The sequence below is a fragment of the Pipistrellus kuhlii genome, unplaced genomic scaffold (genome assembly GCF_014108245.1).
Source record: "Pipistrellus kuhlii isolate mPipKuh1 unplaced genomic scaffold, mPipKuh1.p scaffold_m20_p_13, whole genome shotgun sequence".
Lineage (NCBI taxonomy): Eukaryota > Metazoa > Chordata > Mammalia > Chiroptera > Vespertilionidae > Pipistrellus > Pipistrellus kuhlii.
The window spans coordinates 20,785,953-20,810,810 of record NW_023425438.1 but is presented as its reverse complement, the minus strand read 5'-3'; the positions used below and the strand labels follow the sequence as shown (position 1 = coordinate 20,810,810).

Below are 24,858 nucleotides of genomic sequence, written 5' to 3'. Positions count from 1 at the left end.
GCTGAATTCCACTTAGATAACATTATTCCTATGATGAAACAACAACAACAACAACAAAAACACACACACACACACACACAAAACCTTGCTCAAGAAAAGCACTGAACCAGAGTTAATACAAAATCAAAGAGGAATTTCTCCCAGAAATACTTAAAATGCCATTGTGAATAGTCAGTAACTTCTAGTAAATATGACAGTGAGTTTCAAAACAGTGTTTTTCATATCACCCTTCAGTTTTGAAGGCAAAATATAAAGTGCAACCTAGCAAAAACAATTCTGGGGAGGAGAAAAACACACTGATCTGGCACAATTATTTAACAGCTCCTAAGTAATCAGTCCAGTTGGATATGCCAGCATTTGAATTTAAATTCCTACCACAGGATGAACAAGCATCTCAGATCTATAAGCAGCACCCACCACTCCCCATTCTTAGACCTGACTACTTTGCACATCAATGCTATCTCCCTGGCCCTGAGTGGAAGTATCCAGAACAATCGTTTTTTTAATTGACACATTTAAGAGAACACAGGCTTGGTGCAGCCTTAACAGTGGGCGGGGAAAAGAGGCAATAAGGTGATTCCCCTCCCTCCCAAGGCCTGCTCTACCTCCATTACTAACCTTCAGATTAAGTTGCCTAACCTCCAAGTTATCCTCCCAAGATCGTACTCTCAAAGGGGTTTAGTGACACGTCACATTGGGTGGCAGTGCATTTTAAGTCATATTTACCAAGAAGCACCTGAAGTGCAGCTACTTCTGGTGAAGAGCTAAGACCATATGCTTCCAGTCAGAATAGCTGGAAAGCAGGACTGACCCTCTGATGTGAAATAAAAGGAACAGGAAGAGAAAGCTACCCAGCCTCCACCTGGTTATAGCAGAAAGAATTACCCTCAGGATGGTGCAACATTCATTTCTTGAAGAATGTGGACGCAAACCTGGATGCCCAGCCATGGTTCAATCTGGTTGAGTGTCCTGGAAATGGTTTGTTATAATAAATGTAACCCCTCTAATGTATAAAATAATTATTGTGTGAAATGTTTGCTGTATGGAAACCTCCAATACTCTGTAACTTCCAAAATTAATGAACACCCCAATCTTGACGTAAAAGCTCTGCGCCCTTAAAGTGTAAATGCCCTGCTCCTAGCAAAGGCAACACCGTCCGGCCCACGCTAATAAGGACACAAGTTGTATATCACGGCCTATATAACCTGGAGACCATCTTCAGTTGTGGTCTCTTGCCGGATAAGAGGGGGACTCCACGTAGCTCAGAGAGACAAGCCCCTGTGCTCTGCTGTGTGAGCCTGAACCAACTGGGGCGCCTGCCTGTCTCTGTTTTCATCCCTGTCCTTCAGTATGCATTGCCGGTGGCCTTTGCTGGAGCCTAGGACCCACTAGGAATAGGTAACTAAACCCTGTGAGACTGCATACTAATTCTGTATTGTGCATCATGTGTTCTGGTTCGACTCAGCTGTCTAGACATCAGGAGATAGGCCGTTATTGCTGAATCCTGGTCACCTGCATTTGTCCCACTAAGTCTAGACAGATAATCAATTAATTGGGGCGCTATTGGGACATGGTTCAATCCCCTGTCAAGGCACATGCCTGTGTCATGTGCTTGATCCCCAGGAGGGGGTGTGCAGGAGGCTGCCAATCAATAACGTTTCTCTCTCATCCATTTCTCTATCCCTCTTACTTCCTCTCAATAAAAATATTATTTAAAAATAATAATAATGTGGGACTGTTATGCCCAGACTTCGTGATCCCCAAGGACCACCAGGGAGCCAGGGACCTGTCAACCCATGCACTGAAGGGTCCCGGGTTCGATTCTGATCAAGGGCACCTACCTGGGTTGCAGGTTCAATCCCTGACCCAGGTTGGGGAATGTGTAGAAGGCAACCAATCCATGTGTTTCTCTCACATCGATGTTTCTCTCTCTGTCTGCCTGCCTCTGTCCCTTCCTCCCTCCTTTCCTTCCACTCTCTCTAAAAATAAATGCAAAAAATATCCTCAGGTGAGAATTAACAACAAAAAAGTAACCCAAATGTACATCAACTGAACGAAATACGGTACATCTAAAAAATGTTAAGTGAAAGAAGCCGCCCTGATTGGTTTGGCTCAGTGGATAGAGCATCAGCTTGCGGACTCAAGGGTCCTAGGTTTGATTCCAGTCAAGGGCATGTACCTTGATTGTGGGCACATCACTAGTAGGGGGTTTGTTTACAGGAGGCAGCTGATTGATGTTTCTCATCAATGTTTCTAACTCTCTCTCCCTCTCCCTTCCTATTTGTAAAAAAAAAAAAAAAAAAAAAAAAAAAAAATAAAAAAATAAAAAGAAGAAGAAGAAGAGGCCCTGCTTACCTGCTCCACCATCCTGCAGGGTTCCCGCTGGGGCCCATCTGGCTGGCAGTGCCTTCACTGCTGCACCGCCCCTTGGTGGTCAGCGCATGTCAAATGCCCGATTGGACAATTTGCATATTAGGCTTTTATTATATAGGAGGATTGGTTGCTTCTTGTATATGCCCTGATCAGGGATCAAACCCACAACCTTGGGGTATGAGGACAAGTTCTAACCTACTGAGCTACCTGGCCAGGGCCTCACATTCACTTCTAATCACCTTAACTACATTCCCAATAGGATTTAAGATAAGGTGACTTTCTAGGTTATTCTACTTTTGGAAATGTCCTTGGCAAAAACCAACACTTTAACTTTCATGGTCAACAAAAGAAAAAATTATGTTAAAAAAAAAAATCTAGCTCACTTGGGACCTCATTTCCAAGATGACCAAGAAAAGAAGGAAAAAAGGCCGAGGCCATGTGCAGCCTGTTTGTTGCACCAACTGCGCTGGGTGTGTGCCCAAGGACAAGGCCATTAAGAAGTTTGTCATTCGAACACAGGAGAGGCAGCAGCCATTAGGGACATTCGGCACCTATGTGCTTCCCCAACTGTATGTGAAACTAAATTACTTGTGTGAGGTGTGCCACTCACAGCAAGGCAGTCGGGAATCGCTCTCGTGAAGCCCGGAACACCCCCATCCCATTAAGACCTTCGGGTGCTGCCCCATGACCTCCACCCAAAGTCCATGTTAGGAGCTAAATCTTTAAGGAGTGAAAAGTTCTCCAGGGGAAAAATAAATGGAAACTATACTTCAAAAACACAAAATCTACACTCCAATATTAAATTGTTCATACTAAATTTCCTTCCCAATAAATGAATGTAATGCTTAGTAGCATCCATCCATTATTCCTTTCATAATCTAACTTAGACAAAAAACAAAACAAAAAAACACCAACAACCATTTGTTTTAACAGGTACTTAGAAAAATCAGTTATCTCCGGCACCGGTTTGGCTCAGTGGATAGAGCGTCGGCCTGCTGGCTGAAGGGTCCCGGGTTCGATTCCGGTCAAGGGCATGTACCTTGGTTGCGGGCACATCCCCAGTAGGGGGTGTGCAGGAGGCAGCTGGTCAATGATTCTCTCCCATCAACGTCCATCAACGTATCTAACTCTCTATCCCTCTCTCTTCCTCTCTGTGAAAAATCAATAAAATATATTTTTAAAAAATCAGTTATCCAATTTATACAAACATTTAAAATTTTACCCATTTTAAATGCTTAAATTATTTTAAACCACAAGAAAACAAAGACAAATGTGTACCAGCCTAGAATAAAAGGAATCATTCCTGGAAAGTAATCTAGACTGTCATTAACTATGAAGCCACCATAACACTGCCTCTGGCTGGTCTCAACTGGTCCCCATACCTCTAATCTCACTCATTCTGCTCCATCCTCCACACTACACCACTCTACTTTAAACCAAGTCTTCAGAACTCCCACTGCCCACCTACAACAGACAGTACTAGCATCTCACTCAGCACAACATAAAAAGCCTTTTATCGCCAAGACCGGTTTGGCTCAGTGGATAGAGCATTGGCCTGAGGACTGAAAAGTTCCAGGTTCTATTCTGGTGAAGGGCATGTACCTTGGTTGCGGGCACATCCCCAGTAGGGGGTGTGCAAGAGGCAGCTGATCGATGATTCTCTCTCATCGATGTTTCTAACTCTCTATCCCTCTCTCTTCCTCTCTGTAAAAAAATCAATAAAATATATTTTAAAAAAGAAAAGAGAAAAAAAGCCTTTTATCATCTGACCCCATCTACCTGGGCCACTCTCCTCGCTCACCATTTTCTGCTCCTGCAACACCCATCTGCCTCTTTTCAGGCCTCTCCCTGGCAAATTTCTTGTTCTTCAAGGATCGAGTGGAATTAGCCTTTCAGACAGTACCTCTTCTGATGGCTCCGGTCTTTGGTATTCCTGCCTCTATACCCTCTTCAACAACTTGTTATGAGTCATGCAACACCCAGTTCTTCACTTAAAAAAAAAAAAAATATATATATATATATATATATATACATATATATATATATGTGTGTATATGTATATGTATTTTATTGATTTTTTTACAGAGAGGAACGGACAGGGATAGAGAATCAGAAACAATGATGGGAGAGAAACATGGATCAGCTGCCTCCTGCACACTCCCCACTGGGGATGTGCCCACAGCCAAGGTACATGCCCTTGACTGGAATCGAACCTGGGACCCTTCAGTCCGCAGGCCGACGCTCTATCCACTGAGCCAAACTGGTTAGGGCTCAGTTCTTCACCTTGCACTGTAATTATTTATATTTTGCTCTCCACTAGGAGTGAGCTCTGTGAAGGCAGGGATATTGCCTGTTCATCTGTGTGCTCCTGGTGTCCACAACCCTGGCTGACACGCCAAGCCCTCAAGAAACCCCCACCTAATGAATCTGTCAGTAACATCCACTCTGCATGTGGCAGCAGCAAGAGGAGAAACCCACAGCTCCTTACTCCCGCCCAGGGCGCTCTTTCCGCTATTACCATGGAGCCAGGGAGGAAAGAGATCCACATGAAACGTACAGAACACCTAGCCCACTCGGAGTGGGAAGTTTGTGGCTTTCCGGGGAGAAATGATGCTGGGGAGGTGGATGGGGCGGAGTTGAAGAGGGCCCTGGATGCTGAGCTGAGGCACAAGCTGGCATTACAGGCCCAAGGACACAGTTAATATACATGGAGGAGCGGCAACCTGCACCCAGGTCATCTGGCTCCAGACACAGTACTGTCCTGACCATTGGGCAGCATGGCTTCCCAAGAGCCCTTCGTGATGGTCCCTGCGCTGCCCCGGGGGTACAAGCCGAGTGGGAGCAAAACGAGGCTGGCAGCCGGGGCCCGTTTGGTTTAGTAGATGGAGCGCCGGCCTGGGGACTGGGAAGTCCCGGGTTCGATTCCGGTGAAGGGCACGTACATTGGTTGCGGGCACATCCCCGGTGGGGGATGTGCAGGAGGCGACTGGTCGATGTTTCTCTCTCATCGATGTTTCTGGCTCTCTATCCCTCTCTCTCCCTTCCTCTCTGTAAAAAAAAAAAAAAAAATCAATAAAATATATATTTTTAAAAAATCGAGGCTGGCAGAAAACGGTCTCCCAAACCCGCTTCTCCTCTAATCCCACGTCTGAACCAGAGTTTATATAAATAATAAGAGACTTGGCGATGCTGATGGTGAGTCAGACACAGGACCTAGGTGCGAACGGAGGTCACAGACCCACACGAATGCTGTTAAACGGAACAATCAAAACGCTCCCTGCGTGGTTCGTTACAAGTTCGGCTTTGGGGCGGTTGCAGAGGAACAGGCTCGGGGCGGGGCGCCCCACCTGGCCGGAGGGGGGGGGGGTGTGGGGTGGAGACGGAGGAAGGGCAATTTTGCACGGGGCACCCACCTCCCCAACCCGGGGCCCTCCTCGCCCGAGCCCGCTGCCTGGCAAGAGCCCCCTCCGCAGGCTCCCTGCGGCCTCGGCTCCCCGAGCCCTCACCTGCCGGCCCGATGTACTTGATCACCCCCTGCGTCTTGAACACCTCGCGGGCGGCCAGCAGCGCATCCTCCCGGTGCGCCGTGTAGAAGTCGCCGCGGTCGAAGAGGCGCACCGTGGTGCTCGGCTTCTCCGGCATGCCCTGGAAGAAGCGCACGAAGGCGTACTCGGCCACGCTCTCCAGCTGCAGCGTCTCCCGCGGCTGCACCGCCATGTCGGAAGCTCTCCGCACACAGCCCGGCGGAGGAACGGCGCGACCCCACACCCCCTGAGCGGTTTCCCGCCTCCCCTCCCTCTCGCCCCCGCGCGGCGTCCGGCCTCTGCAGCCCGACCAATCAGCATCCGGCGCTGCGCCTCGGTGGGTGGGAGCCTGCTGCCGCAGCCAATCACAAGCGGACGCTGCCCAGCTTCCCGCGCGCACGCAGGTGACTGCCTACTGCGCCTGCGTGAGCCTAGGTCGCCTGCGCAACCATCCTGAAGATAGTTTTGTTCTCCCTGTTTTTTTTGTTTTTTGTTTTTTTTGTTGTGTTTTTTTTTGTTTTTTTCGATTCGAAGGGTTGAGATCTCAGGGGATGGGCGGCAGCCAGGGAGAGCCATTAGGTGGGATGTACTGGTAGGCTTTGCGTTTTTTTACGTACCCGAAAGCATGGAAGTGGAACCAGAAAGAAACTTGAAAACAAGGAAAAACGGGTCTTCTCCATTCCCAGTAGTTTTTTTTGTTTGTTTGTTTGTTTGTTTTGTTTTTTTCATTCCCAGTTTTTTAAAACTTGCTTCCTTCTCCCCCAACTGCCTCCCTTTTCTTTTTTTAAGTAAACTGCCAACATCAAGATTACAAATCTAAAGCCCTGGCCTGATAGGTAGCTCAGTAGTTTAGATCGCCCCTCCCCCCCCCCATATGCCAAGGTTGAGGGTTTGATCCCCAAGAGGCAACCAATGAATGCAAAACTTAAGTGGAACAACAAAAATGGATGTTTCTCTCTTCCTCCCTGACTTTCTCTAAAATCAATAAATAATAAAAAGATTACAGGTTTACTCTCCACAGCCTTCTTATTGCTTCACAGTAGTCGTTTAGTTCACTCCTTGGTTGATTCATTAATTTGAAAATGTTTCTATACCAGACTCTTCTAGGATCTAATGATTACTTGTAAAAATAAATAAATAAATAAATAAACAGTGCCTTTGTGCTTAATTCTAGTGAATGGCTTTAGATAATACAGTAAATAAACGTTAGAAGATAAGCATTTAGTTAAAAAAAAAAAAAGATGGGGAAGTGGGGTTGAAATTTTTTTTAAAATGTTGATCAGATTACACTCTCCAGTTCGGCTTCCCTTCTGCCAAGAAAGCCTAGGAAGCTGCCCCAAACCCTGATTAAGCGAATAGAATGACCAGTGGGGGGGGGGGGGGGGGGTGTTTCCAAACCAATTCCCAGGTTCCACCCACATATAATGGGTTGGAATTTCTGAAGGTGGGGTCTTGGGATTTCTTAAAAAGCTCCCTAGGTTTGCCTGATAATCAACTCAGTTTAAAAACCATTCACTCACATTAAAATACCTTTTTTTTTTTTTTTTTAAAGAACAACAGTTGTTGCTTTTTTTTTTTTTAATATATATTTTATTGATTTTTCACAGAGAGGAAGAGAGAGGGATAGAGAGTTAGAAACATCGATGAGAGAGAGTCATCGATCAGCTGCCTCTTGCACACCCCCTACTGGAGAATGCGCCCACAACCAAGGTACATGCCCTTGACCAGAATCGAGCCCGGGACCTTTCAGTCTGCAGGCCGACGCTCTATCCACTGAGCCAAACCGGTCCCGGCTAAAATACCTTTTGAGGCAGGAAGCCGGCAAAGTTTGGATCATTTGTTGACTATCCAGCAATGCTAATTCCAGCCTTTCTCCCTCCTCTCACCCAAACTCTATGATCTAAGACAAGGGAATGGCTGAAATCCTCCAGGAAGAAAAAAAGAGGAAAAATAGAAGTAAAGATAAATCCTGAGAACATCAGTATTTCAGAGTCAGTGGAAGAGGAAAACAACCACAGGAGACTAAGGCCCATGAAGCCAGAGAAAATGTGTAAGCAACATACTGGGGTAGGACATGGAGCAGTCAACATGGTGATACGCTGTGGAGAGATCAAATTATGAAACACTGGGGGTAAAAAGGCCATTGGTAATTTGCAGGTCAGTGTTGAGCTTAGCCAAGAGTAGCTTTTTAGAGATCAGACTGAAACTAGAGGGCATTGGGTTAGACGCACATGTGTCAAACACAAGGCCCGCGGGCCAAATCCGTCCCGCCAGGCCTTGCAACGTGGCCCGCACAGCGCTGTCATCACTGCACTCCGCTGCGTTTCCATCACAATGACAGTTTATGACTGTTCAGTAAACCATTCGGCCCGCGATTTAGGCTGGATTTTAGATTTTGGCCCCTTCTCTGATTGAGTTCGACACCCCTAGGTTAGAGGGTGCCACTCAGTTCCAAATTCACCTTTTGCCTGCTCTGTGAAAATGGATCTGAAGCTTCGTCAGCAGAGGGCGCTGGAGAGACACTGCAAGGGGAGAGTGTAGTCCCCTTGCAGCACTGTTGGCTTCCCCGTTGCCCAGCTCCTGCAGGCCCAGGACTTCATCTGGCTCTTAGAGCATGGGTGCCTTCTCCAGCACAATGTGGTCCTCCAGCAGCTTCTGAGAACCTGCCTCACACCCCAACTATAAAAGGTAGCTTTATGGAGTGGCTTTGTGTCTGGTGAGACATCTTCCTATGAAGAGCTTTCCCCAGCACCCTAGAGCCCGGTTCAGCCAACTTTTTCTATAAAGGACAGACCCCATCGATAGGTTCTGTCACAACTGCTCAACTCTACCACTGTAGTTTGAAAAAGCCACACACCTTATGTAAACAATAAAACTTTATTTATGGACACTGAGATTTTTATTTCATCTAATTTTCACATATCACAATATATTCTTTTTCCCTTAACCATTTAAAAATGCAAAAATCAATTCTAGTTTCTGGGCTGTATAAAAACTGGTGATGAGCCAGCCTGTAGGCTGTAGTTTGATGACTCCTGTCCTAGAGGGAAGATTTTCATCAAGTTTCACAAGACTGACTTTCCAGTGATGCCAGTGCCATACTGCAGCCACCTTTTTGCCTCTCCCTCGAACTCGGGGGCCCAGGGTATGTATGGGGTTTAGGGGCAGTTAAAAGGTCTCTTCCTTGGATGCTGCACTACCTCAGCCCTAAGGTAGTGGCTGTACCCAATATCTGCTATTCCTATTGTCTTTCAAGTTGTTCCTTTCTACTATGTCCATTTCTATCATTATATAACAAACGACCATAGTTAGCATCGTAAAACAATAAGCATTTATCTGTTTCCATGGGTAAGGAGTCCAGGCATAGCATAACGGGGTCCTTTTCTTGGGGTCTTAAGATTGCTGAAGATGTCAGCCAGGGCTATGATATCATTTGGAGCTGGAGTCTCTTCCAAGCTCACTGGTTTTTGGCAGGATTCAGTTCCTACGGCTCTGAGATTGAGGCCTCAGCCCCTAGAGTCTGCTGGGCATTTCCTGACAGGTGACCCTCTCTACAATATGGCAGTTTGCTTTAAGGCTAACAGGAGAGCACCACTGCTATTGCTGTTCACTTTAGACATTCTTTTAAAAGGATCTCATGATTAAGTCAGGCCCACCCACAGTAACTGCCCTTTAAATTCAGTCAACTGATTAGGGTTCTTTAATTACATCTACAAAATCCCTTCACCTTTACCATATAACGTAATTTAATATTGGGAATGATATATATAGGACATATACATACAGGGTAAGAAATCTCGGGGACCATGTAGAATTCTACCTACTACTGATGGGATAAAAATCATGCTTAAATATACTTTTTACATTTTCTTTAATCTTATTTTCATAGTATTTTTAATTTTTTCCTAGGTATATACTCGGAAATTTGATTCTATATGATTCAAACAAAGTTAGAATTCAGTTTTAAAATGTTTATTTTGTAGTTCATAAAAAAAAAGGTTTTTATGTACAAGACTCAAAAGTAAATAGACAGCTTTCAATCACAAATGGATGAGTCAGGAGTCATTCAAACTCTACTGTGGAAGCATATTTAATGCACAGTCTTCACTGTTGTGTATAAATAATTTTAACTATGCAGCCCAAGGTCCGGGACTATCAGAACTGTATATGCATGACATTTGTGGTCAGTTTTTAAGATTGGTAAAGTCAATTTCAAGCTCTTATATTTTGAGTACAGGTTTCACTATTACAAATATATGTTAACTAATAAAATAGTCTGCAAAGATTTCTCTGTCCCATGCTCATACATTTGTAATCTGAGTCCATCTGCTAATTTCCCTTCTTCGAGTTACTTTTCAAATTACAGCAGTTATCCGTGGAGTTCCCTATGCATCTCACCCATCTCCTTTATCTGCAATGGACAAAAAGAGAAAAAAAAATTAAAATAATTTCCCAATCTTTTGTTCTTTCTGAAAAGTTAAAACAAAACCAAGAGAAAGCAAGATGCTTCTCTTCCACATTTATGAGACACATTTAAATTTTAAAAAAGAAAGCTATCATACAAGGAAGCACACACTGGGTACATGATTCAAACTGCTGTTTAGAGAGCGAAGATGGCCAAAGTGACGGGGAAAGTAGCAGGTAAGCTAATGTCTTTAAGAATGAATAAGATTTTTTTTTTTCATGTATACCATTTTTTACATCTAGGAAGAACAAATTCATTTTCTATTATCAATCTTTTATTTTATGGGTGAGGACATTGAAGCTCAGAATTACGTAGCTCGTCCCAGACTACACACTTAGTTATAGGCAGAAATGAGACATGGTTACAAGTACACCTGACAAACATTTTGCCCTGTGGCAAGCCTGAGACCAAAACTGTGCATGGATTACTTTGTTTAATCCTCATGAGTCTGAGCTATTATCTCACTTTATATATAAGGAAACATGGAGGATTAAAGAAGTTAATTTGTCCAGCTAATGAGAGGTTTAAACCCAGGACTATATTGTTCTTAACCACAACACTATGTTGTCATTCTGAATTTCTGGTATGATTCAGTTTAGGGATAGTCCTCTAGACCAGTGGTCACCAAACCAGGTAAGCCAGATGATTATGGTACGGGAAGAAAATGGTAAAACTTTCTAGTTCCATTATTAGATTTTTTTTCAATATTCTTTTACATTTCTATATTATTTGGAAAAATATCAGTAAATAGCACATATACACTTATAAAAGTACATAAATATACAAAAATTGGTGGGTATACTGAAAACGTTATTGATGGATTTAAGAACAAGTGTATTCATATCAAATTCCAAGTGACTGAAACACACTAGCAATTCACGCTTAGATTTCACACTAATGACTAGTAAGTACACAACAAATTAAGCAGGACATAAATTAAGTTCATTTTTAATGATAATTAATAATTTCACTAGCATAAAGACAATAAATCAGGTAGTCATACTGAGTTTCTCTAAAATGAATCCACTAGGATATGCTTCTGAAAGATTCCACTAAACATTAACACTTTGTAAAATATATATATATGTAATACAGGCTTCCTATCCCATTATTATATGAGACAGAATTCACTACAAATTAATCTGCCATGAAACTTGAGCAAAAAAAATGTAGGTAAGGGAGCATTGTAAGACTGCTCCTTTGACTCTATGGACAATATTACAAAAGGACTCCAGTGTAATTGAAACCTGCCAGTGTCTAGGAAGATATAGAGATTATTAGGAATAAAAGATTAAACAAAGATCTTTTTATTAAGTAATCCATTTACCTCAGCCTTCTCATACTTTGACGTTCTTTTCTTTCTGGAAATAATCTGAATGAAAGAAAAATTATTACAATTTTAGGATTGCTACCCAAACAAAAGGTTGGTCTAAATCAGCAATTTTTAACCAGTGTGCCACAAGAATTTTAAAAACATACAATACCTGACTACTTACTCAGGGGCACTGACCTCTTTTCCCTTAGATTGTCAAACAAAAAAATGACAACGGCCAGCACAACAGCTATCCAGTGTAAATGAATAAAAATTATACCTTCTTTTTTTAAGATCAGCAAAAAATATATTTTTTGGTGTGCTGCAGAATTTTAGTCATTAGTTTATGTGTGCCATGAGATGAAAAAGGTTGAAGCATTGACCAGTGTGGCTCAGTTGCTTGAACATGGTCCCATGCCTTAAATGATGCCTGCTCAGAGTGCGGTGCACGTGGGAGGCAACCTATTTCTTTCTCTCTCTTTCTCTTTCTCTCTCTCAAAAATCAATAAAAACAGTCCGACCAATATGGCTCAGTGGTTGAGCATCAACCTATGAACCAGAAGGTCACAGTTAGGTTCCTGGTCAGGGACATGCCTGGGTGTTTGTGAACTTCGTCCCTAGTGGGGGGGCGTGCAGGAGGCAGATCAACCATTCTCTCTCATCACTGATATTTCTCTCTCTCTCTTACTCCCTTCCTCTCTGAAATCAATAAAAATATATTTTAAAAAGAAATAATGAATCATCTTTAATTCAATGTAAAAGTCCGATGTGCATTCTTCCAGACTGTTCCACCCTAATACAGACATAAACTATGGAATCATGCAATATTTTTGCACAGCCTGTATTGTCATAGAAACCCTACCAAATCAAAAGCTATAGATTGAACTCATTCTTTTCCAGAGCCACTTTATTCCATGGCATGGATATACTATGTTTGGGTTGTTTGCAGATTGACCTTTACAAGCAACACTGCAACATATAATCTGACCATGCTTCCTTATGTACTCATGCTTTCACTTACACAGGAAAATCCAATGATTTCTATGACTAATCTTTCATGTGTTTATTTTTGCCATCTGTAATTCCTCTTCTGAAAATTGTCTATCAATACCTGCTGCCATTCCTTCTTTAGTTTCCTCATCAATTTGTAAGAGCTCTATATACATTATGCATAATACTTTTTTTAAAATTGTGTATGGTAAATATTTCCCCCAGCCTATCATTGATATTTTCCCTTAATATATATTTTTATTGATTTCAGAGAGAAAGGCAGAGAGAGAGACAGAGAGTGTGAGAGAAAGAGATAAAAACATTAATGATGAGAATCACTGATCAGCTGCCTCCTGCATGCCCCCTACTGGAGACCAAGCCCACAACCCAGCCCTGTGCCCTTGACTGGAATTGAACTCTGGACCCTTCCATCTGCAGGCCGACGCTCTACCCACTGAGCCAAACCAGCTAGGGCATTATGTTCTACTTTACAGTCTCTTTGCCATACAGATGTTAATTTCAATTATGTCAAATATATATCTTCTCCCTCACAGATTCCAGATTTCTTCTCTTACTTGGTTTTCTCTACCACAGGTTATTTCAACATGCACCGCCTGACTCCTCTCACAGGCGCTTTGCCAATCACACAGCTGGACAAGGTGGTTGGCCCTGCTGGGGTGTAACTAAAACGCAACTTCTGTTTTCTTCCAGGCAGAGTACCAAGTGTGACAATCCCATTGAACGGACAATGTAAATCCCCATGGACCTTCAAATCCATTTCTGAATTCTTTATGTTGGTACGATTCCCTGAAGCTGAAGCACCCGTACATTTCTAGAATAAACCTGCTCCTTTGCGCGACACATCCTTCTTTGGAAGCACTGATAAATTCACTTTGCTTCACGTTTACCACTTTTAACTTCTTGCTATGCTAACCTGAATCTGTGTCGCGTCATTTCATCTCACTGAACGGCTGGAAGGGCAGGTGTATTGCGCTAATCCCAGCAGGAGTGTTGAACTGCTTGCAGCGAGAACTGAAGGACATTTGCTGCTTGACAGCAACCTAACTGACCTGTGAGGTGCACAGCTACAAACTTTTCTAATAATTAGTATCCTTCCTTGCTTCATAAGGTGATTTTTTAGTAAAAAAAAAAAAAGAGACCAGAAATGCAATAGATTCTCTCACTATAGAGAATTATTAAGAAGAAGAAAAAGATTTCCATTTCATTTATATCATTTTGGAACATGGATGTAATAAGCCTTTTGATATTGTCACCTTTCCTTGAAAGAATACAACCTTAAATAAAACTTTACTCACCAGAACGACGATTCCAGCAATGAGTGCTATAGCCACAACCACGATGACGGCAATAATACCAGCTTTTAGGCCCTGCATTGAAAACTCAGGTGGTTTTTCATCAACATAGTAAATGGCAGTTCGACCAGGATCCAGATCCAGCTGTTCCCCGTCTATTCTCAGGTCCATTCTCTTGGAATAGAACAAGGATTCATCTTTAACCTATATAGAGAAGGAGAAAAGCAATTTAAAGCATATTTTAAAACCTGGCCACGTGAATCACATGTCCATTATAAACAAAAAAAACCTGTTGCCGCCCAGCCGGTGTGGCTCAGAGATTGAGCGTCAACCCATACACCAAAAGGTCACCAGTTTGATTCCCAGTCAGGGCACATGCCTGGGTTGCAGGCTCAATCCTCAGCAGGGACATGCAGAAGGCAGCCAATTGATGTTGATGTTTTTTTTTTTATCAATGCATCTATTTCTCTCTCCCTCTCCTTCCCTCTCTCTCTCTCTCTCTCTCTCTAAAATCAACAAAATAAAAGAATTGTTGCCAAGAATCTTTATGGTTCCAATGGTAACAGTCTCATACACTGAAACTTAAAAAAGATCATTAAACATGGGGAATTTCCAAACATATACAAAAGTAGAAAGAATACTATAATGGCCAAAATCCGTTTGGCTCAGTGGATAGAGCATCGGTCTGTGGACTGAAGGGTCCCAGGTTCAGTTCCGGTCAAGGGCATGTACCTTGGTTGTGGGCACATCCCCAGTGGGGGGTGTGCAGGAGGCAGCTGGTCAATGTTTCTCTCTCATTGACATTTCTAGCTCTCTATCCCTCTCCCTTTCTCTCTGTGGAAAATCAATAAAATATATATATATTTTTTTTTTAAAGAATACTATAATGAAGTCCCATGTACCTATCACCAGATTCAACAAATAAAAACACAAGGTCAATCTTATTTTACTCATTCTTCCTTCTATCTTCCTCCTCCACCCCCCGCCTTCTTCAGATCAAATTATTTTGAAGCAAATTCCAGATTTCATAAGAAAATAAAAATAGCATATTATAATATATAAAGTGCCCAGTTGGTGTGGCTCAGTGGTTTTGTGTCAACACATAAATCAAGAGGTCGCCAGTTCAATTCCCGGTTAGGACACATGCCCAGGTTGCGGGCTTGATCCCTGGGGAGGCGGTAGGGAAAGGAGCATGCAAGATGCAGCTGATCAATGATTCTCTCTCATCATTGATGTTTCTATCTCTCTTTCCTCTCTGAAATCATTAAAAAATATTTTTAAAAATATATAAAGCTTAAACAAACTATTTTGTCATATCAGCTACACAGCATTTCTCACATAACCATATTTACGAAAATAATAGGAAAAGACTATACACACAAACTAAGCAACTACCAACCCGAGGTAATAGATAAGAATTACGTGAAGAAAGAAGAAAAATAAATAAAAATAAATAAAATAAAATAAAATAAAAATAAAAATAATTACATGGAGATATTCTAGGTAGAACAATTTGATAAAAAGGCATAAATATACAAACAAACAAGAAAGGTGATAAGAGTGATATTAATGGCAGCACAAGAATCACTAGAACAGAAATAAGGTTGGTCTGTATGTGGAGAGGCAGATGATGAAAGATCTTGAATCCGCTGAGGCATGACAAACATCATTACATTTCTATACAAAGGAATACAATGAGGAAGATTATACTCACATCTTTTTCAAAATAATAAGCCACATCAGCTATGTCCACGTCATACTGAGTTTTCTGAGTAGAATTCTGCACTAGATCAATAGTGATCAGATCTTTCTCATACTAGGGAGGAAATTGAAAAACACAAATTATTATTAACATAACCAAAATCATGAATATATCATTATTCAATAATGAGAATATTTACTATTTTATTTTCTATAATCTACAGGTATCAGTGCTCCTTTTCACTAGTAGAAAAATGAGTTTATCACTAAGAATTTTAAAAATTTTTGGAAAAATAGCCGAGACCAGTTTGGCTCAATGGATAGATTCCGGTCAAGGGCATGTACCTTGGTTGCGGGCACATCCCCAGTGGGGGGGGTGCAAGAGGCAGCTGATCGATGACTCTCTCTCATCGATGTTTCTGACTCTCTATCTCTCTCCTTTCCTCTCTGTAAAAAAATCAATAAAATTTATTTTAAAAAAAATTTTTGGAAAAATAAAAAATCTTTGGGAGGTCTTTAAATTTACCCAAGGGAACTAAGACAGCAATGCAAACAATAATTGCAATCATGTTTTCTTATCAAAAGAAAATTTTCTTCTCTTGAAAATATTTTAGAATAAAATATTAAGGTACCATATTTGGCTAGAAGTACTTTAAAATTAAAATGTTAACGAAGCACAATCCAAAATGCAGTATGTATTTACCACATTCTGCTTTTAGGAAGCAAAAAAGCATATTTCTTCCAAAAAGTCATTTATTTTTGAAGAAAGTCTTTAATATGAAAAAGACCAAAATACCAGGGGGATGGGGGGAAGAGAGGGGAAAAGAGGAAAGAAAGCATAGAATAGTGAAAATGAAGGAAAAAGAAAAAATTGTTTGGGGGGGGGAGGTCATTGTATCTATGAAGCAAAAATAGAAAGGGAGGAGCAGTTGGAGGTTGAGACAATCTTTTGTAAATAGAAAATACAATAAAAATTAAAATGCAACAGGAGGCTTGGAAGACAAAGACATAGAAAGCTCTCAAGTATAGAATATTTGACAATAGAAGGGAAAGGGTGAAAAAATCCAAGATTCAAAAAATAACAGCATAAGAGAGAAGAGAAAATTTGTGAGGGTGAGGATGAATCATGAACAAAGGATTGGAACTAAATGGACTTTTCAATATCAACACTGGAGCTGTACGATATTGGAGAAATACCTTCAAACGTCTAAGAAAAATTGTAACTTTGAATTCTATACTAAGTCAAATTATCAATCGATTATAAGAATAATCTAACAATATTTTTAGGCATTTGAGGACTCAAAATTGGACCTTCCTCGTACCTGTTTTTAGTATGCTTCTGGGGGATGGGCTCCACTAAAAGCAAGTGTCTCTTTTTAAAAATGACATAAACCCTAGACAGTTTGGCTCAGTGGATAGGGCATCGGCCTGCGTACTGAAGGGTCCCAGGTTCAATTCTGGTCAAGGGCATACGCCCAGGTTGCGTACTCAATCCCCAGTAGGGGGAGTGCCAATCAATGATTCTCTTATCCTTGATGCTTCTCTCTCTCTTTCTCTCTGTCTCTCTCCCTCTCTGATATCAATAAAAAAATAATTTTTTTAAAAATGACATAAATTTTGCCAGGCAAGTGTGACTCAGTGGTTGAGTGTCAACCTATGAACCAGAAAGTCATGGTGCAATTTCCAGTTGGGCATATGCCTGGGTTGCAGGCTCATTCCCGTGTGGGGTGTGCAGGAGGCAGCTGACCAATGATTCTCTCTCATCGTTGATGTTTCTCTCTCTCCCTCTCCCTCTCCGAAATCAATATATCTATTTTAAAAATAAGAATAACATAAATTTTAATCTAGAGGAACAATAGTAAACGAAGACTGCTTTAAAAGAGTTTCATCACAATTAAAGCATTTTCAGCCAGAGTTGAAAAAGTTAAGGAAGAGCTACCTGGTTAGGACTAGCTCCTGAAACGAGAGGAGATGGGAGCTAGGTACTCAAAAGCAAATGTGTGCTAACAGCAATCACAGAGAGCCGTTTCTTAGGGCAAGAAGACTGGTATGTGTTTGGGATACTAAGAGATACAACATTTGCTTTAAGGGTAAATTGAGGTTTTCAAAGGCTATAAAAGAAAAATAAAACAGGCAATTTGCTTTATGAAGTTCCCAGAGCTGAAACTGTTACTCAAATGCAATTTAATCACCACCAAAAATCAGATCCAAACCACGCTGCTTCACCAACTTTCTGTTTAAGCTCATTTGCTAAAAGAACAAAAAACAAAACTTACCACAATATTTCCAATATATTTTGGATCCAGTTGATAACGAGTTGTGATTACCTCCGTGAGCGCACTGTAAATAATAAAAAATCACGTTCTTTAAAAAATGGTTGTCCTACACATTAAAAAATATTTTAGACATTTTAATTCATTATTTTTTAAAGCACTAATTTTTAAAAATATATATATTTTATTGATTTTTTTACAGAGAGGAAGGGAGAGAGATAGAGAGCTAGAAACGTCGATGAGAGAGAAACATCGACCAGCTGCCTCCTGCACACCCCCTACTGGGGATGTCCCCGCAACCAACATACATGGCCCTGACCGGAATCGAACCTGGGACCTTTCAGTCCGCAGACCGACGCTCTACCACCGAGCCAAACCGGTTTCACCTAAAGCACTAATTTTTAACAAAGCAGATAGCTCAAGGTCTGGAGTTGTCAATAACCAAACTTGGAAATTTTATGCCATTTTGCAAATATCAAGATAACTGATTCAGGTAGAATCATCCACTGATGCTAAACTAATGAATTCTACTTTGATTAAAAACAGGGTATCAAGTATCTGCCCACAGATTATACTTATTTAGTCTTTAAATTCTTTATTTACTGATTTTAGAGAGAGGGGAAGGGAGAGAGAAATATTAATTTGTTGTGCCATTTATTTATGTATTCATTGGTTGCTTTTTATATGTGCCCTGACCAGGGACAGAGCCTGCAACCTTGGCGTTCTTGAGATGCTCTAATCGAGTGAGTTACCCAGCCAGAGCTTGCCCACAGATTATATTTGTTAATTAAAAAGAAGAAAATGGTAACTCTACAGTGGAGAAACCTGGCGATACAATCTTCACCACAGTTAACACCATCACATCAGTACAGGATCAAGGTGATCTCATGTCCTTTCTAAGACTGGTTTTATAGATGCTGGTGATAAACCAAGGGGATGAAAAGTATAACTTGTACTAAATTAGGAGGAAACATCAGAAAAACAAAATTTGAGGGACATTCTATAAAACAAGTTGCCTAGCCGTAGCCAGTGTGAGTCTCAGTATTAAATGCTTACTGAAGGATCTCAGTATTAAATGCATACTGATTCCTAGTCAGGGCACATACCCAGGTTGCAGGTTCGATCCCAGTTGGGTGTTATGGGAAGGAACCAGTCCATGTCTCTTGTTTCTGTCTGTCTCTCTCTAAAAAATCAGTTTTTTAAAAGAGCAGGCCCTGGCCGAGTAGCTGAGTTAGTCAGAACATTGTCCTGATACACAAAAGTTGTGGTTTCAATCCCTGGTCAGAGCACACTTATAAGAAGCAAAACAATGAATGCATAAATAAGTGGAACAGAGCAATGTTTCTCTCTAAAATCAATAAATTAAAAATTTATTGCAAACAAAACAAAAACAACTTGCCCACACTCTTCAAAATTATCAAGATCATGGAAGACAAAGAAAGGCCAAAATAGTGTTTCATATTGAAAAGAAAACAGTCATGACAACTAAATGCAATGCATGATCTTAGATTGGGTCCTGGATCAGAGGATAAAAAATGGTTATAAAGGACAACATTGGGGGCATGATGTCTATAATTTGCTCTCATATAGTTCTGTGGGGAAATATACATGCTTAGATAGATATACAAAGCACACACACATGCATACACCCATACACATATAAAGAAAAAATGTGGCAAATGTTTACTGGTGAATCTAAGAAAAGAGTACTATAGGAATCTTACTCTTCTTACAAATCTATTTCAAAATAAGATTAAAAATAGTATGTATTACTATAGTATCTTTTTAAGAAATACGAAAAAAACATTGTGACTTGTTTTAGTTTTTCTAATGTAGGATGGAAGATCCGAGCATCGGCCATGTAAATACAATGCACTGAATAGCACTTACGTCTGCAAACTTTGAGTATTATAAGGTTTTTCTCTTGTTTTATGTCTCAGCTCAATGATGATCCAGCTGTAAAATAAAAAAGACAGTATTCACTATATAACAATTCAGACTTTTATATTATATTATTTTCTTAATAACCAAGTAGAGGTAACAGCAAAAGGATTAATGCAGTAGATATGCCTTCAATTTTTTCCCTGGCCCTCACAGATCTTTCATAAAGAACTCATCCAGTGGCTCTCTCTATGGAGCACCCCAGCACCTTTCCCCGCCCTTCTCTCCCAGGCCACCCCCACTTTTCCCCTTGCTTCTTCTTCTTTTTTTTTTTTTACAGAGAGGAAGGGAGAGAGATAGAGAGTTAGAAACATCGATGAGAGAGAGTCATCGATCAGCTGCCTCTTGCATACCTCCCTCTGGGGATGTGCCTGCAACCAAGGTACATGCCCTTGACCGGAATTGAACCGGGGACCCTTCAGTCCGCAGGCTGACGCTCTATCCACTGAGCCAAACCGGTTTCGGCCCCTTGCTTCTTTCTCCTAAGCTCCAAGGGCCTTTCTTTTGCCTCTGTAACTTGTTTCCTGAGCCCACTTCTTCTACTACTCATTTCTACCTCTGTGATTTTCTAAATAAACTCTTGCATGTATTAAAAAAAAAAAGAACTCATCCAGGAGGGAACACCCTTTCTAACACTAACTCTCAGGCCTCTGGTTGTGTCAAGTCAAGGCTCAGCTGGTCATGTTGGGCCGAGGTCCAGTGAAGATACAGAAAGACGCCAAGAGTACCTTGAGGCTCCAGGAGAAGGAAATGTAGAGAGTGACCATCTTGGTCTTGATACCTTTTCAGTTCCTAGTTCTTTCCAATAAAACCTTTTTTACTTATGGTAGCTTGAGTGTGTTTCTGTTCTTTTTCATTACATAATCCTCAAGACAACCATATCTCATTTTAAAACTATAAGCAAGCCCTAGCGGACTTGGCTCAATGGACAGAGTGTCAGCCTGTGGACTAAAGGGTCCCAGGTTTGATTCCAGTCAAGGGCACATGCCTGGGTTGCGGATCAATGATTTTTTTCTCATCATTTTCTCTCCCTCTCCCTTCTTCTCTGACATCAATGAAAAATATTTTTTAAAATAACAAAGCAACAAAAACACCACTATAAGTGAGCAAATACCTAAGTAGCTTAAATCATTCATATACATTTAATACTAACCAAACTTTAAAATACTGAACAGTATTGAGTAAAAATGTTAAAGGAACATTATGTTCCATATGCTACCGTAAAAAATAAATAAATAAATAAATAAATAAATAAATAAATACTGCTAGTAAATTTATAAATTATCTCTGGAAGGTTGTAGAATAAACTAGTGAATCAGTTCTATAGAGTTAAACTGGGTCACTAGGGGCTTGAGACGGGATGGAGACTTTTCGCTATACTCCCTCTTCCATCTGTTGAATTCTAAATCATGAGATTACTTATTCAAAAATAAGTTTAATTAAACAAATCTGAAAAGCACGAAAGCAAACAGAACAGGCAACCCCACTCACTAGGTCCTCACTCGTTCGGAGCAGGTTATCTCGGTGTCTTTATCCGTCCTTCGGACGCCGGCAGTGTTCACACACCAGCAGGTGGTGGTGCCATTGCACTGCTTGGCTTTAAAGTGCCCGTTCTCGTCACACTCGGGATCGTAGAGCCCGTCATTATTCTGAATGGCGTCGTCGGGTTTTGGTCTCCTCCCAGACTTGGAGTGAGACATTTCTGCCTTCATCACCAAACACTTGGTAGCCACTACAAAACAACAACAACAACAAGCTTAACGTCATACTGAAAAATAACTGCAGTTATATTCTTTAAGGGAAAGGAATTTTAATTTAACTTCCCAGGGCCAAAGGTTATTATAGATTTGCATGTGCGCGCGCCCCCCCCCCCCACTTTCTCAAGATAAAGACGCTGTCAGGAATAAGGGAACTGACAAAATAACATGAGTCAGATTTGAGCTGGTAAAAGGCTTCCCAACTCAAAATACACATCCATCAAAGAAAATATACGTCCAAATAAAGCTGAAAGGCCTGGAAGATACTCTACTCACATTTTGAGCAGACGACGGAATGTTGTGTGCCGATGGAAGTACACCGGCACTGACCATCCATGCTCACAGAGCAGTTTGTGGTCAGTTTGTAGTTTTCACAGATACAGTCTAGGAAGAAAAAGAACAGGAAAAAATCCACTTTAAAATGTGAGCCCAACTATCAACTCTGGTGTCCCTGCTAAATTGCATTGTGATCATAGTGTCCAGGTTACAGGGACACAAAGCCTTTCAAAGTGGTCCTGAATGTTTTACTTTTCAGCTGCGAGTGGCTGACATAATTTGTATGTATAATATAGATATATGCTCTAATTTGCACACATTCCTGTTCTGATTTTCTAAACCAAGAATATAGCCCTCCAAACATCCTATTTCGCTTGGCCTTTATAACAGTCCCAGGGTCAGCTCCTTCCCTCCTCGCTGTCATGCTGAGATAAACCCTTGCCTGTCAGCTATCGACTTGTCTTCTAAAATCAACAATTCCATTTCCTTCCTCCTTCCCTCAACCTGGATTTTCTTATTAAGAGATTCCTGCTTTGGGATTTAATAGGAACATATTCAGCACCTGGGCTATATTGTATCTTAAAAAATATATACTTTCAGTTGAATTTGGGAGCACTTCAGTATGTGGGTTTCCTAACACATACCCAACTTTCCAACTTTTTTTTTTTTTTTTCTAAAGAGGAAGGGGGGAGGGGGAGAAGAGCGATATAGATAAGGGAAAGAAACATCAATTGGTTGCTCACCACCTTTAGGTGTAGGAAACAGGACATGGGACAGGACAACGCTCCAAACAACTGAACCACCTGCCAGGGGCCCTGGTACCCAACTTTGCTCCCATCCTGATTACTGACGTTAGTGTAATAGTTATATCCTTGACTATCTCAAAAGTAAATGTTAACTTCAAATGGCAAGCCCACCTAATTTCTTCTAGTTAAGAGAGTGCAATCATTAAAAAACAAAAGTAGTGCGACAAACCAAAGAAATTTAATATTGATCCTTCATGGCCCAAGTTGGCTTTATGTTTGCCCCGTTTAAATTCGTATAATCAATACTAACCACCTACATACCCTATCAACACGAAACTAAATATTAGGATTAAAAAATGGAGAAAGTATAGTGGCTGTCCCCAAAGAGTTAAAATCTTATACCTGCTCAAAGCACACTTTTCATGTCAGAGCAATGTCAAGTTTAAAACAGACCAATCATGAACACTTTCTGAACACAGACTATAGCAGCTATCATCACTTTAAAGGGATTTTAAGATTTCAGTATTTCACCCCAGACAGAATCTAGAAACCCATGAGTTGTTTAAACTGCATCACTCTGAAAGGGTAATTAATGAGGCTGTGCCCTGTTGGTGAGGGTATAAAACCCTTCCCAGAAAACTTTGGCCAATAGCCACATACTTCTGCCCACCATCTTACAAATGGTAACAGCCAAGAGGTTTATCCGAGAGTAAGAAAAACTGAAGTCAAACTACACGCCCGACATTTGGATAATGGTGTGACCTTCCACGATATGGACTATTCTGTTTTCCAACATTAAAGAAAATGTAAAACTGGATGCATGGTGGGAAATCAAGATATAAAACTGTGTTTAGATTTAGGCAACATTTAGAACAAGGTTAAAGAGAAAAACATACCCAATTATTAATTATGGGATTCTCTCTAAGTGGCGGGATTATGGGTGGTTTTTTTTTTTTTACCCTTTAGGGTTATTCATTTTTCTGGGTTCCCTACACTAAAGCTGGCATTACTAATATGATCCTTAGAGAAAAGAAAACACCTACAACGCACTGCAAAGTCCAGGAGGACCCTCTCCCGCCCGCAGGTGCGGAGCGGCCAGGGTGCCCTCCCCGCAGGTGGCCTCCCGAAGCCGCACATCCGGGAGGGGCGGGTGGCCGGTCGCCGTCCAAGACTGCCGGTCCCGGCCCCTCCAGAACCCCGAGTGCGCCGCACACACCGAGTCCGAAGAACCCCCGGACGCGCCCCCTCCATCCCCCGCCCCCACTGCGCCCCGGACCCGGCCACCTCCGCAGAGAAGACGGCACGGCCGCCCGGCGAGGCTGCTCCCGGCCCCCGCGCGAGTGGGCGCCTCTGTGCGTCCCCACCCGCCGCCGCGCCCGCGCGCTCCGGTCTCCGGTCTCCAGCCGGCAACGCGCGGCAGCGCTCCCCTTCCCCAAACCCACACCCCGCCCTGCGCCCAGGCCAGTCCTCCCCCCGCCCCCCATCCCGCTCCCCACCTTTCTGAGCCGCGGCCACCGCCGCCGTCGCGAGCAGAAGCCCGATCGCGAGGACCTGGGGGGGCGCCATGCTGCGCGCGCGGAGGAGGAGGGCGCGGGAGGAGGGGGTCTCCGGGCCGCGAGCGCGAAGAGAAGAGGCCTCTGCCTGCGGGATGCTCCGGGGCCGGGGCGACGCGCACTGGCCGGCGGACTGCGCACTCTGGCGCGGGGCGGCGCGGGGCGGGGCGGACCTGCCGGACCTGGCGGCCCCGCCCCCCGGCGCCGGGCGGCCGCTCACCTCTGCCCGCCGGTCCCCGCGGTGAGTCACCGCCCAGCGAGCGGGGGCGGCGGGGAGGAAGCGGCTCCCCTCCCCTCCCCTCCCCCCGCCGGGCCCGGGCGCCGCCCTCGCCAGGTGCGCACCCCGCCCGCGCCCACCTGTCCTCCCGCCGAGGCCGGTGGGAGCGGGGAGGGCGGGGGCTGCGGCTGGGGGGGGGACCCTGGGCGGCCGCAGAGAGAGTTTGAAGACGATGCGACTTCTTTGTTTGAAATTTGTTTGAAGTTTGAAAATAATGCGACTTGTTTTGTCGGGGAGCACAGCTCAGGAGCATGGAAGAAACGGGGCCTGGGAGGGGGAGGCGGCCGGGAAGAGGAACTTGGGAGCTGAAATGAATGCAAAGAGAAGCGGAGAGCCGTCGAACCACAAAAACAAAAA

At 42.6% G+C, this 24,858-nt stretch overlaps 2 protein-coding genes across 3 annotated transcripts in view; both read right to left on the bottom strand.

Annotated features, from left to right (window-relative positions):
* MSH2 (mutS homolog 2) overlaps positions 1-6,180 on the bottom strand; it is a 46,345-nt gene extending 40,165 nt beyond the window's left edge. For both annotated transcript variants that reach the window (XM_036435244.2, XM_036435247.2), the window contains exon 1: positions 5,880-6,180. In XM_036435244.2, coding sequence (XP_036291137.1) covers positions 5,880-6,090 — 211 coding nt within the window. In that variant the 5' untranslated portion in view covers positions 6,091-6,180. The remainder of the gene's footprint in view (positions 1-5,879) is intronic.
* A 3,673-nt stretch (positions 6,181-9,853) lies between these two features.
* Positions 9,854-24,270, bottom strand: EPCAM (epithelial cell adhesion molecule). Its single transcript, XM_036435248.2, has 9 exons — positions 24,168-24,270; positions 21,926-22,033; positions 21,384-21,624; positions 19,842-19,907; positions 17,955-18,018; positions 15,692-15,793; positions 13,981-14,181; positions 11,690-11,734; positions 9,854-10,308 (listed from the first exon to the last, which is right to left on the bottom strand). Exons 1-9 carry the CDS (start codon positions 24,235-24,237, stop codon positions 10,267-10,269), a joined length of 939 nt encoding a protein of 312 aa, XP_036291141.1. The 5' UTR covers positions 24,238-24,270; the 3' UTR covers positions 9,854-10,266.
* Positions 24,271-24,858: the final 588 nt, after the last annotated feature.

Bases quoted from the DNA above. Each gene is read 5' to 3' on its own strand.
- EPCAM (XM_036435248.2), bottom strand. From the start codon at position 24,237: ATGGCGCCCCCCCAGGTCCTCGCGATCGGGCTTCTGCTCGCGACGGCG. The intron at 19,908-21,383 runs GTGAGTGGGGTT...TTTATTTTACAG, and splicing joins TCCGAACGAGTGAGGACCTA to CTGGATCATCATTGAGCTGA. The intron at 18,019-19,841 runs GTAAGTGCTATT...TATTATTTACAG, and splicing joins AATACTCAAAGTTTGCAGAC to TGCGCTCACGGAGGTAATCA.